At 38.9% G+C, this 17962-nt stretch overlaps 1 protein-coding gene across 1 annotated transcript in view; it reads left to right on the top strand.

Annotated features, from left to right (window-relative positions):
• grm8a (glutamate receptor, metabotropic 8a) overlaps window positions 1-17962 on the top strand; it is a 210703-nt gene that overhangs the window by 173181 nt on the left and 19560 nt on the right. Inside the window, exons 8-9 of the mRNA XM_055191313.2 lie at window positions 8910-9049; window positions 15272-16207. Of these exons, the coding sequence (XP_055047288.1) occupies window positions 8910-9049; window positions 15272-16207 (1076 nt within the window). The remainder of the gene's footprint in view (window positions 1-8909; window positions 9050-15271; window positions 16208-17962) is intronic.

Below are 17962 nucleotides of genomic sequence, written 5' to 3'. Positions count from 1 at the left end.
ATTCCATGACTATCCCACGGAAATTCGTGAGATCAGGCTGTGTTAAACTGATGGTCTTTTCACCCCACTTACAAACTCCGTCATGAAAATAGGAAATCCGCTGGTGCCAGTGCAACTGGCTTTTAAAGGAGATGGAGGATGAAACTCTCGTTGGTTTATTGCAAGTTGTGCCCAAAAACACACATTTTTTTACTTTCTAAAAAAATGGTGCTGGCGATTTACTACTAATCAAGCATCCTGCTTTACTGACGAGATGCGCGTGACAGTCACTTGCGATTTATTGTGCAGCCCTACTTAAAATGTGCGAAACGTTTACTTACGGGTTGTGGATTTGAGGTCGGACCCAACGTAGGGACTGCACCATCTTTGATGAGGAGATTCTTGCAGAAACCAGCATTGACCTGTGCCACATTAATGAAGGCAGTGAAATGTTTAGTACAGACGGCTAAGGTCAAACTAATTGTTGTGGAATTTCCAAATCAATGAACATGAACCATTGGCCTCGTATATTCATGTTTTTCAGAAGCCTGTGCAAGGATTTAGTTTCCTGACATCCATCGATCGAACAGTATTTTTTTGACTCAGTGCAATATTTCTTGCGGGTTTGTTTGGCAAAACGGGGGAGAGTGCTCGGTGCTCGGGGGATTTAAAAGAGGAACTATATTTTATGGCGTGGTGGCACTTTTGGGAGTACTTCGACTCGCCTGAAAAGTCCGCTCCCCATCTCACTCTCATAATTGGAGAGGGAGGGTGTTACAGCGCCGAGTCGAAGTACTACCAAAATTGCTATTACGCCATACAATATAGTTCCTCTTTTAAATCCGCTTAGAAAAGGGCTAAGCTAAATGCTATTGAAGTGTCGCAGCGCGCTCCAGCGCTTACGTGCACGCACACAGATGATAGAGGGATGTATCAACAATTCTTAGTTAAGGTAATAACATATTTTAATATTGAAAATGAGTAGACTATTCCTTTAAGTATTCCTGACGTCACCTATTTGTGGAAGTCACAGCTACTTCAAGTATTGGACTGTGAAATGATTTTTTGAAACTTATATGGTACATAACCCTAAACCTAGACCCCTAGGCCATACAATTTTAGATTTGACAATATGGGACCTTTAATGGTGATTCATCCCATGACTCGGTAAAAAATAAATGCATGTGTCTCTTATTTTGATTTCATATTGCAGACTTTGGTTTCTAAGCACATTACGCAAAGTCAGTATTTGATGACTCAAAAACAATTGAAGTGTTAATGAGATCTAATTTGTGATTTTTCAATTCTACAGCCATATTAAACTTTTATCAAGTCTGAATTCCAGTACTGTAACCTTTTCGCACCTGGTTTATGTGATCGTATGGCTGGATGCCTGGTGATGACCAAAGCACTCGCACGCACACTCATGCTGTTGAGCGGTAATAGATGACAGATGCTCGATTTCCTGGAGTTTGGCCACGGCCGATATCACAGAAAAGTTAAAGGTTCCTCATTAAATCCTCTGAGCTCAGTGATTCTGGAGAAGAGTTACATGTGAGCGCAGGTTGATGAGTTCAGATCATTACTGAACTTCCTCAGTCCTGCACTTCAAACAGCAGACACTCTGTGATAATGAACTGTGCTGGGTGATTATGGGATGGAATGAAGGAGAGTGTGAGAAGGTGTGGAAAACCTTTTAAAAGTGTGAAGAGATAGAGAAGCTGCAACTGTGTGCGTGCGTATGTGTGTGTCAGAGAGAGAGAGAGAGACCAAATGCCATATTTCATTCATAGCTTGAATGCACTTATGCATCTATCACATGCACAAATATAAATAGACAAAAGGAGACAGACGTTCTGGTTTCTTCAGAAGTCTTCTAGTATATGGGAAGAGTCGTGCAGCTGTTCATGTGGGACTGATTCAGTATTCAAAGCACACAGATCATTCCCAGCAGGATTACTGTATAGTAGGATGCTATAGCAAACACTTATGATGTACAGTAATGTATGTTTATATGTGTGTGCACCGAGATGCCTTCCCAGAGAAAAGAGGCCATGAAGCAGCAAATATAAGTTGATATGAAGGCATTGGTCCAGCCCCGAGCATCACGCTGTCCTCTGCCAGGGGTACGCTTCAGCGACTCCTGCATTTGTTCATTTTTAGATTAGCGGAGGGAGATAGCGGTGGGTTGCATTGAAATGAGCTGGAAATGAATGACAATGATTGTGTTGTGTAAAACAAATCCCCTCTTAAACGAGGAGGTATGACGGTGAATTTTAAAACGAACCAAAGGAACAGGGCTAGTGCTTAACTCTAAAACACAGCCACAGCTTTTCAAAGCTCCACAATTTCTGCTCGAATGAATCGGTGGTGAAATAATAAAGTATCTTACATCACAGAGAGAGAGAGACTCTTGGAGAGGTAAAGACCTTTATTTTTAAGAGTGTAGCAGCTGTGTTGTTCTTGGGTGATGACAGACTTGCAAAATAACCTAGATTGCTTAATTTTCTGAAGATTGCTGTTTTTTCTTAGCTGCATCCCAAGTCTAAGGCTGAATTCTTTGAAGTATATGGACTTCCACGTCGAGGACTCTGTCTTTTAGGATGCAATCTCCTAAGTCCACGGAGCGAATGGAAACGAGATGGTCTAGCATATGGAGGATCCGTATGCTAGACCAGACAGAACTTTTATAAAGACTAACGTTTGTTTAAGTTTTAATATAAACGCACATTGCTAGACAGGAAGGGACCACAATCTACTTAAAGGAAGAAATTATGTTTTTTGAGGAAAACATTCCAGGATTTTTCTCATTTTAATGGACTTTAATGGACACCAACACATAATGCAGTTTAAAATTGCCGTTTTAAAGGAGTTTCAAAGGACTCTAAACGATCCCAAACGAGGCATAAGGGTCTTATCTAGCGAAACGATTGTCATTTTTGACAAGAAAAATAAAAAAAATTTACTTTTAAACCACAACTTCGCGCCAGCACGACCTCACGTAATTGCGTAATGCCGTGGAAAGGTCACGAGTTACATATATGAATGAAATCCACATTTGCAGACCATTTTAAACAATAAACTGACACAAAGACGTTAATTAGTATCATTTGACATACAACAACATCAGAACGGTCCTCTTTCTCCACACTTGTAAACACTGGGGCGGAGTTTCGCATACGTCATCTGTGACGTATTACGTGAGGTCGCGCTGGCGTGTCACAGGACCGGAGATAGACAAGAAGTTGTGGTTTAAAAGTGCATATTTTTTATTTGTCTTGTCAAAAATGACAATTGTTTCACTAGATAAGACCTTATGCCTTGTTTGGGATCATTTAAAGTCCTTTGAAACTCTTAAACTCTTGAAACTTTTAAACTGCATTAAAACTGTTACTTGTTGGTGTCCATTAAAGTCCATTAAAATTAGAAAAATCCTGCAATGTTTTCCTCAAAAAACATTTTCTCGACTGAACAAAGAAAGACATCAACATTTTGGATGACATGGTGGTGAGTAAATTATCTGGATTTTTTTAAGAAAATGGACTAATCCTTTAATATTTAAAATGAATATTCCTCCAAATTTATGCAAAGATATGTAAGAAAATAATGAAAGGGTTTTTTATATACTTTACCACGTGTTTAAAAATGAAGTCAGAGATCTTAGTTTTGCCAGTGGCCGAACCTGCATACACGATACACTGATTCAAGACCTCGGGAGCGATTGAGACATAGCCACAATTTATAATATTAAAACAGTGACCTTTTGCCTTAAAGTCTGACTCTACAATTCAGTACTACACAGTTCACAGTCTTTGTAAATGTGTTTTAGCAATATATTTCTAACATTTATAATGTGTATAGAAACATTTCTCGGAATGACTTTGCACAGACTTTAAGAATAACACAGTTGTGTCGGAGGCGCTGGTGGAGTGGGTGGTGCTTCGTCACATAGTGCTTTCAGCGACCCGAGTTTGTTTATTTGTAAGGTGTTATTTTTATTTCTTCATTGAATCTTTTTTTAAATGAAAGTTTCATTAAATTGCTGCATGCAGGTCTTGTATGTTTGTCTGCGCGAGTCACCTGCTGCCTGCTTTATTTCAAGCTCTGTGGTGCCAAATTTGTAATGAATATCAGAGCCCGCTAGCAGTGTGCATTTTGACTCAAGTAATCCAAAAACATGGTGAATTTCACCACTTTAATAAGCTCGATTGCAGGTCATAAATTAAAGAGGGGTTGTGGAGTACGTGCAACAGAAAGAAACTCGACACGAGTGCACGAATGCTCTCAGCTATAAAAGCTCGATTGCTTTAGGAATCAGACGACAGGGGTCAACCGAAAGGTTAATCCCACCGAGTGTCCTATTGTTACAAATGTGTCCGGTCTCCTGTAATCCTCTATTTCCTGCTGCCCCGGTTCACCTGGTAAGCAAAGCTTTGATCAATATCTAGGGATAAATTCAGTAAGCCTGAAATCCGTGTCACCATCGCTGCCGATCACAAAGTGTTTTCTCACGCATCCAGCCATTGCTTAGCTGTGGGTAGATTAATAACAGAATAATCTATTGTTGATTGGGTTATTTACTTGCATTACGGCACGTTGATTTGCAGCTCGCCAGGATCCCGAGAGAGACGGAATCTGTCGTGTCGTTCGGGAAATGATATTTGCACTTGAGAGCAGAGGTTTAGCATTTCAATGAGCATCACGCCTCACAGGCTGATCTCAAATGCACAGCGAATACAAAAACATTTCGGGTTTGTAAAGAGAAGCGTTTTTCTTTGCCTGATGTCTTTTTAAATAAAAGAACGGAGCTGTCTGAATGCCCGTCGCTGTTAAATCTTCATCAGTATGCTTGATGATTCAGTGCTCTCTAATGATCTCAAGTATTGGTGCGTGGGAACAAACAGGGATGGGCGACTGTAGGCCATCGAGTGTACGCTACTCAATATCTTAAGTAGGCATTGATGATAAAGAGAAAGTCTGGGTTTTCAGACTGAGAGATGCAGACGTTTTGGCTAAGACAAGGGCCTTTGTCTTACTGAAAAACAGCTTTCATCTTAGCAGTGTTTGCTAAGGCGGGCATTACTTTAGATGCCTAAATTAAAAGTGTTATTCTTAAGTGTTGCTGAAGGTATTTATATAGTTAAAAGGTTGTGTCCTACGGAGCCCCTAAGGGGACATGGAGCAAAAATTAAATAAAGTTTAGTTTCCTGTGCGCACACTTTCGCGTGCTCACGTGAACCGTTCGCGTGCTCACGTGAACCGTTCGCGTGCTCACGTGAACCGTTCGCGTGCTCACGTTAAACTTTTGCATGCGCACGTAAAACTATCGCGTGCTCATGTGAAACTTTCTCGTGCGCACATGAAACTACAGCGTTTAGTTTCGTGCACTTACGTGAAACTATCGCGTGCGCACGTGAAACTTTCGCTTTCACATGCACGTAATAGTTTCACGTGCGCGCGAAAGTGTCACATGGGCGCGCGAAAGTTTCACGAGAGCACACGAAATTACCACTAAAGAGTTTTTGCTCTTTGCTCCCCCTACAGGTTAGAAGCGTAATTGTCCATTACCACTTTCGTAAATACTACAGCATAGCTGGCTCTGATTGGATTGTAGGTCTGCCGTAAAGCAAGTTTTTGTAGTGAAAGTGCTGTTCACCCTGTTTCGAGTGGATGAACGACTGAAACTTTTTTGGAAATGTTATTTTAGGGTAAAAAAACTCTTTGGTGTTGCTTAAAAAAAATTGCACATGATGGTTTCGCGTGAGCACATGAAAATAAACTTTAGATTTTTTTCCCCCAATGTCACCTTAGGGACTCTGGAGTTTCCTGTATTTCAGCTGATGTATTATTTGGTCTTTATATAAAACTTTATCAATTATAAAGTTAGGAATATTTAAAACTGGATTTAAAAAAAAACTCTTTATGAAAACATATTTCTTCTATGATGATGATGAATGAAATTGTACAGCATTATGAGAGCATATGTGGGGATTTTTGTATGTTGTGTGTAGTAGCTACAGTTTTAATAGATCAAAATTGTCTTTATAAATCTTGATTTGTAGATTTTCTGACGCACTGTCAGCAGGATCCTGTGGGTGTATGTGTCTCCCTCTGGTCCTTCTTTAGCCCTTACATCAGGGGTCGGCAACTGGCGGCCCGCGGGCCAAAAGTGGCCCGCCAGCAATATTTTCTGGCCCGCCGGATTAATTTGAAGTCCGTTTTTTATTTTTTTTTTAATCAGACTTTTTTATTTTACAATAACAGTTTACAAAAATGTCCCCGTGTATCATTCCTTCATTCGTTTTTTCAAATCAAAACCAAAAAGAAAATAAAGAAAAACGACTTGTTTTTCTATTATTTATTTCCTGAACTAAAATCAAACGACTCGTTTTCTGAATGTGCGCTCAGATCAAAAATAAAAAAATGAATGAAAACGGGTTCGGACAAATTTTAATTGAACACCTTAGCAGACATATACCAATGAAATAAATTTAAACAGATCAGGTACTAACAGATTACATTTTAATAAGGGTTTTAATAAGGGCTTGAATAGCAACCATACTTTCCTGTAAGTCTCATTCGCTTACAGTCCGACTTTTGAACTTTTTTCATTATTATTTATTCGCGTATATTATTATTATTATTATTTATTGCTACACTGACAAATAGCAAGAATGTCCTGAAAAAAATATGTATAATAGCTATCTTAACGGGCCGCTTTTTCTCGTTCTCTTTCTCTACCAGCGCATCCGTGATCATAACTGTCATTAGAGTTTGAGCATACTTCTAAAACACAATCGATCAAATAATTGCAGAGGTATGACTTCATGAATCATTTGCAAATTTACCTCGTAAATCATGTCAATTCATCACGCGTGAAGACGTTAAACTCCGTGACATTGCAAATTACTGAAAAGTAATTGCTGGCTTTTAGAAACCACTACAAAATATGATAAAAATAAACTCTTTTACTGCAATAATATTTTAACTAATACACTTTTAAAGTAGATTTGAAAGGAATACTGTTGTTTTCTGCTACTTGAACTTGGGGCTCGAGCCCGACCTAAGGTTCGACCTGCCTTCGAAAACAGCAAGTCAAGTTCGTTTACCGTTAATTATTAAGACTAAATGGGCAGGTAAATTCGTTAAAAAAATGAAAGTAATCCGCCAAAATATGGTTTTACATGTCTATTCAAATAAAGCCATTATTAATTTTCCTAACGCATAGTTCTTTGATCTTTACCTCCGTTTAAAACGTTATAAATTTGGCAAAGGAGGATGTTCAGCAATTTGAACAGCAACTCCGCAACCAACTCGGTTTATGATGGTGAGAAATTTGAGTGAGAGGCTTTGTCCTATTTAATTTATTATTTATATTTCATTATAAATACAATGAATACAATGTTAAAATAATATATTTATTGGCACGAACACAATTTTTGTATAACATTTAAAATTATCTGTCTCTTTTCGTTAGAGACATTTGAATGTGAGAGTCTGGAAACGAAACGTGACGTTAAGTTTTGCGGACCCGTCAGGTCGGGAAATAAAGCGGGTGAACACAAATGAATCTATGAATAGAACCTTGTCGGAGCTGGACAAAAAACAGTCCAGCGGAGACCTCCTTAAACCTTAGGTGTGTATGTGTGTGTCCCGGTTAAATATTAATAAAAAAAGGAATAGTTCAAAAGTCGGACTGTAAGAGTATTTCATGAGAGTATAAATGCCTGTAATATTACCACTATAGTACTTGATCTGTTTAAAATGATTTCATTGATATATTATGCCTATAAAGGAGTTAAATAAAAAAATGTCTAATCCAGTAATTATTTTTTTTATCTGAGCACACAATCAGAAAACCCATGGTGGTTAATTTTTTCATTTTTGTTTTTAATTTGAAAAAAAAAACGATTGAACGAATGATACACAGACCCATTACCATGTTTTTAGCAATTTTTAATGCCGTCTTTCGTCTTTTAAATAGGAAATAAAGACAATGTTTCTTGACAAAAGATCAGATAGCCTATACTAGGCTAATTCAAAATAAGACGTAAGTGTGCCAACAACAGTTGGCCCGCCATCTACTGGCTAAAAAAAATATTGGCCCGCGGCCAAAGTTACTTGCCGACCCCTGCCTTACATGATTATACAGAAACTCTGACGCACAATACCTCAGGATAATAATGAGGACCTTTAACATTTACAGTGTGCCGAAAACCCTGAGACCACATCACAGATATGGCATTTAAAAAACGAAGACTATGTAATTCGAAAAAATTAAAGCAAAGCAAGACTTTTATACTATTTTAAGCAAACCTGTGATATTGAGCATCTTAATAATGCATAAAAGGTCAGAACACAACAACTTTTCACCCGTTGGGCTTGAAACAAATGTTTGTAATGCTCAAGATAAATCAAGATAAAGTTCATGTGTGCTCAGTTCTGTATAATATAATGAGAGGTTGAGGTTAATCAGGTTTGTGTTGCTGTAATAAGATGCTCATCTCAGGGAAACCTGACCGCATTACCTTTCCTCCCTCTCATCACCTCATGAGGTTATAGTGAACCCTGTGTGAATACAGCAGGATGCTACATGTATTATTTATATCTGTGACACCTGAATATACTCTTCAGGGTGTGTGAAGATAGGAGATCGGATCTTCTGCCAGCTACAGTATAGAAGGGTGGGCTGGCAGATATCCTGGGTGGGCAATATATAATATATACAACAGTCCCACCCAGGACTTTTGGGTGGGCTCAGCACCAGCTAGAACCGAACCTGATCTTTTGTGTTTGCCTGCAGACAGTCAACTTTTTGACTTTTATTCACTGTAGTCACTATAAATTTACCTGAATGTATTTCTTAAAGGCAAAATACATAATATGGCTTATTGTGTCCGATTAAAGTTTCATCATATCCCATTTCACAGGAAGTGCTGGGACTCCTGTGATCTTCAATCAGAACGGGGATGCACCCGGGCGATACGACATCTTCCAGTATCAGATAACCAACAAATCAACGCCTGAGTATAAAGTGATCGGCCAATGGACCAACAAACTTCATCTCAATGTGAGTGAGGAGAATAACTCTCTGAACATGCATATATTATATTTTTCTTTATATTTTCACATGGAATCATGATTAAAGATGGTTTTACATCAAACAATGTAGCCACCCCCTTTATTACTGAATTGAAAAAGATGAAATTTAATTAACCCTTTAACTGGCACAAATCCCCTTTGAATGGGGATGAAACTGTGACGTACACTTTAAAATTAATATAACTCTGGCATTTGGTCTAGAAACCTAATCTTGGTCTTGTTTTAAAGAAAACAATTTAAGGTTTTTTACCGAAGTGTCTGGAGGTGAAAATATTGAATTAAAAAAAATGTTATAGCAGTTTACATTTATTTGAATAAATAAAAACAATGCCGTAACATATACATTTGATAAATGAAATTATAAAAATGTAAATGTTACACAAAAGTTATCATGTAAACATGAAGTCTCAAGTAGTTTTTTTAGTTAATTTCAAGTTAAAATCACAAAAAATGTGGTTTGTGTCACACTTTTAGTGGTTTTACCAACGATGGCCACTAGGTGTCAATGGTTTGCTGCATACTCTTGTCACAAATTAATAAATTACTGTCACTGCATTATTATTATTGATGCAAAAAGGTTTTATAATATGAAAAATACATTCTAAGAGCTTTCCAATGATACATAATTTGTTAACATTTTTGAAGATTTATAATAGGTAGTGTTATAAATAAATAATAATTAATATGCATTCCTATGGGGGGAAGGCCATGTAACAAAAACTGTCACTACATAATTTTTATCATCAGATGACCTTGAAATATGAAAACTACCTTCTGAGAGCTTTCCAGTGATATATAGTTTGTCATGGTTTTTTAGGTTTAAAGTAGGGGTTTAGTGTTATAAATATGTAAAAACTAATTTGGCCTACCTGTCGGCCCGTGACCTTTTAGAAACTAACTCTCACTACATCATAATTTTCCCGAAATGGTGAAGAAAAATGAAAGCTACACTCTTTGACCTTTCCAACAATATATCATTTGTCAAGATTGTTTAGGACAGGGTATTAATGCTATGAATATGTAAAAACAAATTGGGTCCACCTGTGGCGGTGTGACATTTTAGAAAGTGACTCCCACTACGTCATAATTTTACCCAAATGGTGATGAAATATGAAAACTACACCCTTAGAGCTTTCCAATGAGATATAGTTTGTCAAGATTGTTTAGGTTTAGGATAGGGTATTAGTGTTACAAATATATAATAACAAAGTGGGCCCATCTGTGGACCTGTGGCATTTAAAAAAATGGCTCTCACAATATCATTCCTTTACAAAAATGGTGATGATAAATGAAAACTACACTATTAGAGCTTTCAAACGATATATAGTTTGTCATGATTGGAAAAGAATTCACATACAAAACACTGAAGCAAACGTAGGCGTCCCGCTGGCGGGACAGTGACACTTCGCAAGATATAAATGTTTTGAGGCACTCTTCTCATAAATGAATCAATTACTCTCCCTACATAATTTATTTTATAAAACACCAAGAATATGTATTCTAGAGGCTTGGACCTTTCCAATGATACAGTTTGTCGTGATAGAGAAAAATTTACATGCAAAATATTGAAGTAAAGTCAGGTGTCCCGTTCAAGGGATAGTGCCAGTTAAGGAAAACCAAAACATGGATGGAGGTATATCTGGATTCTAGTTTGTGAAAATAATGGATAAATAATGCAGGGACAAACCCAATCCATTGGGTTACAAATTAATCCATGCTTGGTTATTTGCCATGCTCGGATGTTGTAACACATTGTTAGGCCTGGGTAAATTTAACTTAATAGCTGTGTTTGTCCCTTTTTGACAAACAAGTGTATGAAAGTTAAAAAGTTCATTTTAGTTTTTATGTTACTTTCAAGCATAAGCACAACTCTTTGGAATTCAGGCAAATGTTAAGTTTGATAATGCACATGACATGAATACACAAAGGCCTTCATTAGTCAGTGTGATGGGAGACACGCTTGTAATGTTTCATGCCTGGCTGCAAAACAAAATTATTAGAGCCAGAAATGAGCAGGATTTTCATGGCCAGGAGCTCTCACAGCGGTGGGGAGACAGACGCTGTAGTGCGATCTTGTCTCTGATGCGCCATGAAACATCACGACTCCTCTGTGTTTTAGAAACGGGAGGAGCTGTGAATCAGGCTTCTTTAATCAGGTATCAGACCCTCCCATAGGCTCTTAAATGGATAAACACTCCAGGCATTACATTGGAGGAGATGAGTAAAGTATTTATATATGAAACTCATATAAGAGAGACTGGTTTTTTAAAGACCACATTAGCCAGGAAAGATTATCACGGATTATTTTAAATCACGGAAAATCTATTTAACAAAGACAACACATGCATATTCACTGCAAGTAACTGTTTTTAGTGTTTGCTATGTGTCTGATTTAAGGACATAAAGTGTTGTATGTAAATGCCTACGGTTATAATTCACTGAAACTACTAAAGAACAGCCAAAGAAAAGAGCTTCCCTTCTTTCAAATGCAAAGATTAAAGGGGGCATTTCACAAGACTTTTTTAAGATTTTAAATACATTTTTGGTGTCCCCAGAGTACATATGTGAAGTTCTAGCTCATAATATCATATAGATAATTAATTATAACATGTTAAAATTGCCACTTTGTAGGTGTGAGCAAAAATTTGCCGTTTTTGTGTGTTCTTTAAAATGCAAATGAGCTGATATCTGCACTGATTGGCTGTGCCATGGTTGGATAGTGCAGATTAAGTGGCGGTATTATCCCCTTCTGACATCAAAAGGGGAGCCAAATTTCAATTATCTATTTTTTAACATGCTTGCAGAGAATGGTTTAACAAAACTAAGTTACTGGGTTGCTTTTTTTCATATTTTCTAGGTTGATAGAAGCACCAGGGACCCTATTATAGCACTTAAAGGGACACTTCACCCATTTGCATTAAGCTTTGTATACCCCAGTCATGTTTTTAAATGGTGGTGCATCATTTCCTCAGTTGCCACTGAGACAGGAGAAAACAGATTTCAGTGCTGCACTTCCTTCTTTCAATGATGTAAAAATCATCATTTTGCATCGTTGAAACCAGGAAGTCCAATATCTTTGTTGAGGGGGTGAGACTACAAACACCCCTTTTCTCTGTCAAATAGGCACCAAATTCGAAATGTATGTTACATTTCGACTACAAATATGACGCACTTTCAATAGAGATTAATGTTTCTACGGGTGAAATGTTCCTTTAAACATAAAAAAGTCAAATTTTCATGATATGTCCCCTTTAAGGGTTTGTAAAATTTACTGTATGGTTCTACGTAGTTATTTATTGGCACATCTATGATATTTAGATCTATACATATATACCCAGTCTCATGTAGATGCGTATTGTCAGGGTGTGGTGCTGGATAGAACCCAAACGCAGACAGCTCGTAACTTAAAGACGTTTAATAAACATAAATACCCTCGAGGGGGCAAACAATGACTGGAAAAATAACCATAACAAGACAAATCACACACAACAGGGTATCATTGGGTACACAATGAACCGGCACAAGACATAAGACACAATGGCTTTAAATAGGGAAAACTAACCTAGGGAACAATGACAAACAGGTGAAGGGAATAAACCAATCATGAATAATTAACAAGGAAACGAGGGGGCAGGGTCAAGACTTAAGACAGGAGAGCATGCGGTACACAAAACATAAACACAGACCACATAACTCTCCACACAGACACAGAACACGTATACGGGGGTGTCAGGATCCCGGCACAAGAAACAAGACAAAATACACTTAATAACATTCGGGATCCTGACACGTATAAATAGCACAAAGTGTAAAAATCGTGCAATACATACGTCAAATTACACTTTGGCGTGCATATGATACGCCAGTCCTTCCCATTCACTTAAAAGGCACATCTTTTTTTGTCTTTTTGTTTATTGGTTTCTCAATTTTTTTCAGTTTTTTTAAACCATTTTCGCTTGGATTTAGGGTTAGATTTGAGATTTGCTTAAGGAGGTTATTTAATATACAGGTATTTTCCATGTTTTTGTCTATATTTAAGCCATGGTCGCTTGGAGTTGGGGTAAGAATTGGGGTTTGGGCTAGAATGTCATTTAAATATAACAAAAAGTTGTTATAACCCTAAACCCAAGCGAAAATGGTAAAAAAAGCAAAAATTGAGAAACTAATAAATAAAACAACAAAAAAAGATGCACCGTTTAACTCTTTCACCGCCAGCATTTTTTTAAAAAGTTGCCAGCCAGCGCCAGCGTTTTTCATGTTTTTCACCAAAGTTTAATACCTTCCAGAAAATGTTCTTCTTCAAATATATAAACATACAATAAATCAAATGAAAGAACAGACCCTCTGCTTTCAAACAAAAAAAAAAACGTTTCATCCTACCTTGAGTAGTTCTTTTGTAATCAGCTTTTGAATATGGGTAGGTTTCTGCAAAAACACCACATTTTGAGCAAAAAGCAGAGATAATTCCATTTTTGTAACAGACTTTTCATAGAGATCCCATTCAGAGCGATCTTTAAAACAGACACCGACATGCAGCAGCTTGCCATAGGGCAATACTTCCGGGTTTAAAAAGTTGCGGAAGGGCGCCACCTAGTGGATAATAGCGGTATTGCGGAAAGACGGAAATACTCGTCATTGGCGGGGAAGCGTTTTCTCTTGATTGACGAGATATCTCGTCAATGGCGGGGAAAGAGTTAAGTGAATGGGAAGGACTGGGGTATCATATGCTCGTCAAAGTGGAATTTGGCATATTTATTAGAGCCCTGCACGGGCCAAAAACTCCAGCCCTAACCCACCCTGGCCCGTTGTGTTCAAGCCCTACCCAACCCCAGCCCGACAATGCCTGCTATTCTTTCAGCCCGAACCCGACCCGAGACCAATATCAATCACTTTTAAGCTCTCTGTAACATGCGCGCTCTTTGATGCGCACTCTCTCTCTCTCGGATGTGCGCTCTCAGATGCACGCTGTCTCTGCTACACACTCAAACACACACACACAATGAGGAGAGACGCTAAAATAAGTCCGACCCGAGCCCGGTCTGTAAAAAAAAAAACGGCCCGAGCCCGGCCCAAATGGGCTTAGCCTGTCTGGCCCCAATAGGCTTGCAGGGCTCTAATATTTATTGCACAATTTTTACACTTCGTGCTATTTATACGCAACTCCATGAGACTGGGTTGATACATATATACGTGACACGTTCAATATAAATGAGCTACCATGGTTTTGTAGTAACCATGGTTTTACTACAGTTAAAACCAATAAAACATGGTTACCACATAATAATCATGGTTATGCTTTAACACAATTAAACCATGCTTACTGTAGTAAAACCACAGTTTTCCCAGTGGTAATCAATATCCAATAAAACCATGGTTTATTCTTGTAAGTTTTTTTTTTGTCCACTTCCCCATCCAATCTTTTTTTAAAGTTTCATCTCTGTCTTAGCAAACAGCAGTTAAATAGTGAATGGGTGCTAATTCTGAATTTAAATGTTAAATCACTGTCTACTTTCCATTAGAGTTTCTTCAGAATGAATTAAAACCGAATTAAAGCCCTTCAGTGTGAATTGTCACTATGGCTTGTTTTATGCAGAACGGAGAGATTTAAATAAAGGATTTGGCTCTTCTATTCTTCCTAAAAACCCTTTATATCCTTTTATGTGATAAGTCAAATTAAACTACTGTTCATTTGCAAATTCTGTCTTCTTTCATTTTAATGCGTCCCTTCTTTTTTCTCTCCCCTAATTAAACCCAATCTGTTTTTGCCAGGCGTAATTTGTCACAAGCATGAATAATTCATTCATGGCTTCCCTTTTCAACAGCGAAAACCATTGAAAAAGTTGTTCTCATTTGTCCACTGGATTGGTCTAGCAAAATCACGTGAAAATGAATTTCCTAATACAAGTTTGTTGAGTCTGTGCAGTCACTCCTTAAAACTCGAGCATGTCATGTTATTTATTTAATTTGAAATGCCCCCAGCGCGAGTTTGTCCCAAATTATATCTGTCGTCAAAGTTATGCCTGGGAGCCAAACTGAAGCTCTGCTCAAAAGAGCAATGTTGGCCGCCTATTTTCCACAGCGTCTGGAGCTTTTTTCTGGAGCTGTGGGGAAATTAAATGCAAACAGTATGACTGCTCGGTTTCTGCTGGGCCTCGCTTTTGACAATGCTCGTTTTCGTTCTCCTCCACAGGTGGAAGCCATGCGCTGGCAGAAAGGCGACAACGCGTTTCCGGTCTCCGTGTGTAGCGTTCCTTGCCGAATGGGTGAAAGGAAGAAGATTGTGAAGGGCGTTCCCTGCTGCTGGCACTGTGAGCGATGTGAAGGATACCACTTCCAGGCCAGCGAGTTCAGCTGCGAGCTGTGTCCGTACGAGCAGCGCCCCGACCGCAATCGTACCGGCTGCGTCCCGATTCCCATCATCAAACTGGAGTGGCACTCGGCTTGGGCGGCCGTGCCCATGTTCATCGCCGTCCTGGGCATCTTGGCCACTAGTTTTGTAGTGGTCACCTTCGTACGCTACAACGACACACCCATCGTGCGCGCTTCTGGCCGAGAGATGAGCTACGTGCTGCTGACGGGCATTTTTTTGTGTTACGCCATCACCTTCCTGATGATCGCCACCCCGAGTTTGGCGGTTTGCTCGTTTCGCCGCGTGTTCCTTGGTTTGGGCATGTGCTTTAGCTACGCGGCCTTGCTGACCAAGACCAATCGCATCCATCGAATCTTCGAGCAGGGGAAGAAGTCAGTGGCTGCCCCGCGCTTCATAAGCCCCGCCTCTCAGCTGGTCATTACCTTCAGTCTGATCTCGGTGCAGCTGCTCGGCGTGTTTATGTGGTTTGCCGTGGACCCGCCGCACACGGTGGTGGACTACGGCGAGCAGCGCACATCCGACCCGGTGAAGGCCCGCGGGGTCCTCAAGTGCGACATCTCGGATCTGTCGCTCATCTGTTCACTGGGCTACAGCATCCTTTTGATGGTCACATGCACTGTTTATGCCATCAAGACCCGGGGTGTGCCGGAGACTTTCAATGAGGCTAAGCCGATTGGATTTACTATGTACACTACCTGCATCATCTGGTTGGCATTTATACCCATCTTCTTTGGAACGGCACAGTCGGCAGAGAGGGTGAGTTAAAACTTTGTGAATGCCGACCAAACATACAGAAATTATTAACATGTGGTTATGGTAAATAATTGCACCTCATTGGATTGGAGGCCTGTTCTCCACTTGTTTCTTCTAGGGTCAGGAGCAACCTCCCTAAGAACTTATGGGTGACAGGAACTGTCAACATAATAATGGCACCGCTTGGTTTTTTAGCTTCAACCCATGTTATTTTTAGTTACGATCGATGAAGGTGGTATTTTGGGCAATGTCCTTTGGTTCTATAGTTTTGGCTGTATTCTGCTTCCCATAGATCAAGTTTGTGCATGTGATCTACAGGTATGAGAAGCAGAATATAGCTTTGAGCTACTGATAATAACATCACCTGCTGTTTAACCCATCATCTGACCTGGTAGGTGTTAGCCTTCAGAATGTTTCACGTGTTAAATAAGAAAGCTAGGGGAGCGAGGGTGAGCTTGGTTCACATACTGATGCATGTTAGCTGCACTTTAGGAAACAGGCAGACGGGTCAGAGGTGCTCAAGAAGGTGGAGATATCGATCTGAAATCCAGGAGTCTTATAAGAGTATCTCAAGCTTGAGTGAGAAAGACGGTTTGCGTCCATTTATTGGAGGTTGCCTGAAAACTCTCACTTTTATGCTTTATTGGCGAATGCTTTTACCTGCAGTGACTTGCAGTACATTTAAGATATAAAGTTTTTATAAGTATGTGTATTTGCCTGTACTATCTTACAGGCAAGTCGTGATATAGTCATTAAATTTTTGATTAATTCATTCATTTTTGACACGATTTTCCGCTCTGCTTTTCGTGCCACTGGAGCATGAATGTCTTTTTCGTGTCACACAGCACGAATTTCTATAAACAGTTTTTTTGTGGCACGACAATTATTGTATCATTTTTTTTCTCATTTTTTTCTATTTTTAAATCATTCTCACCTGGAGTTTAGGTTTAGGTTAGGATGTCACAGAAAGTGATTCTAACCCCAACCCCAAGCGACAATGGTAAAAAAAAAGGAAAAAACAATGAGAAAACAAAATATAAAAAGATATGATAAAGGAAGTTGTGCCAAAGACACGAAAAACTGTTTATAGAAAAAAGACATTCGTGCTCCAGTGGCAGGAAAAACAGCGGAAAAACTCAAATTCCCTGACACGAATTTCCGTAAGATTGGGTTGGTATTTCCTGGGAACCTATGTGCTGTTAATGCATTGGTATACCAGTTAAGCTACATAACCTTTAAAGGATTAGTCCATTTTCTAAAAAAAAATTTCTCACCCCCATGTCATCCAAAATGTTGATGTCTTTCTTTGTTCAGTCGAGAAAAAATTATGTTTTTTGAGGAAAACATTCCAGGATTTTTCTCATTTTAATGGACTTTAATGGTCCCCAACACGTATTGCAGTTTCAGCGGAGTTTCAAAGGACTCTAAACTATCTCAAACGAGGCATAAGGGTCTTATCTAGCGAAACAATTGTCATTTTTGACAAGAAAAATATGCATGTGACCTTTCCACGGCATTATGCAATTACGTGAGGCCACGCTGGCGCGTCACAGGACCGGAGATAGACGAGAAGTTGTGGTTTAAAAGTGCATTTATTTTTATTTTTATTGTCAAAAATGACAATAGTTTCGCTAGATAAGACCCTTGTGCCTCGTTTGAGATCGTTTAGAGTCCTTTGAAACTCCGCTGAAACTGCAATCCTAAACTGCATTAAAACTGTTAAGTGTTGGAGTCAATTAAAATGAGAAAAATCCTGGA

The sequence above is a fragment of the Misgurnus anguillicaudatus genome, chromosome 1, assembly GCF_027580225.2.
Source record: "Misgurnus anguillicaudatus chromosome 1, ASM2758022v2, whole genome shotgun sequence".
In the NCBI taxonomy this organism is placed as follows: Eukaryota; Metazoa; Chordata; class Actinopteri; order Cypriniformes; family Cobitidae; genus Misgurnus; species Misgurnus anguillicaudatus.
Note: the sequence above shows the minus strand (reverse complement) of the source record. Positions and strands in the feature narration are given on the sequence as shown.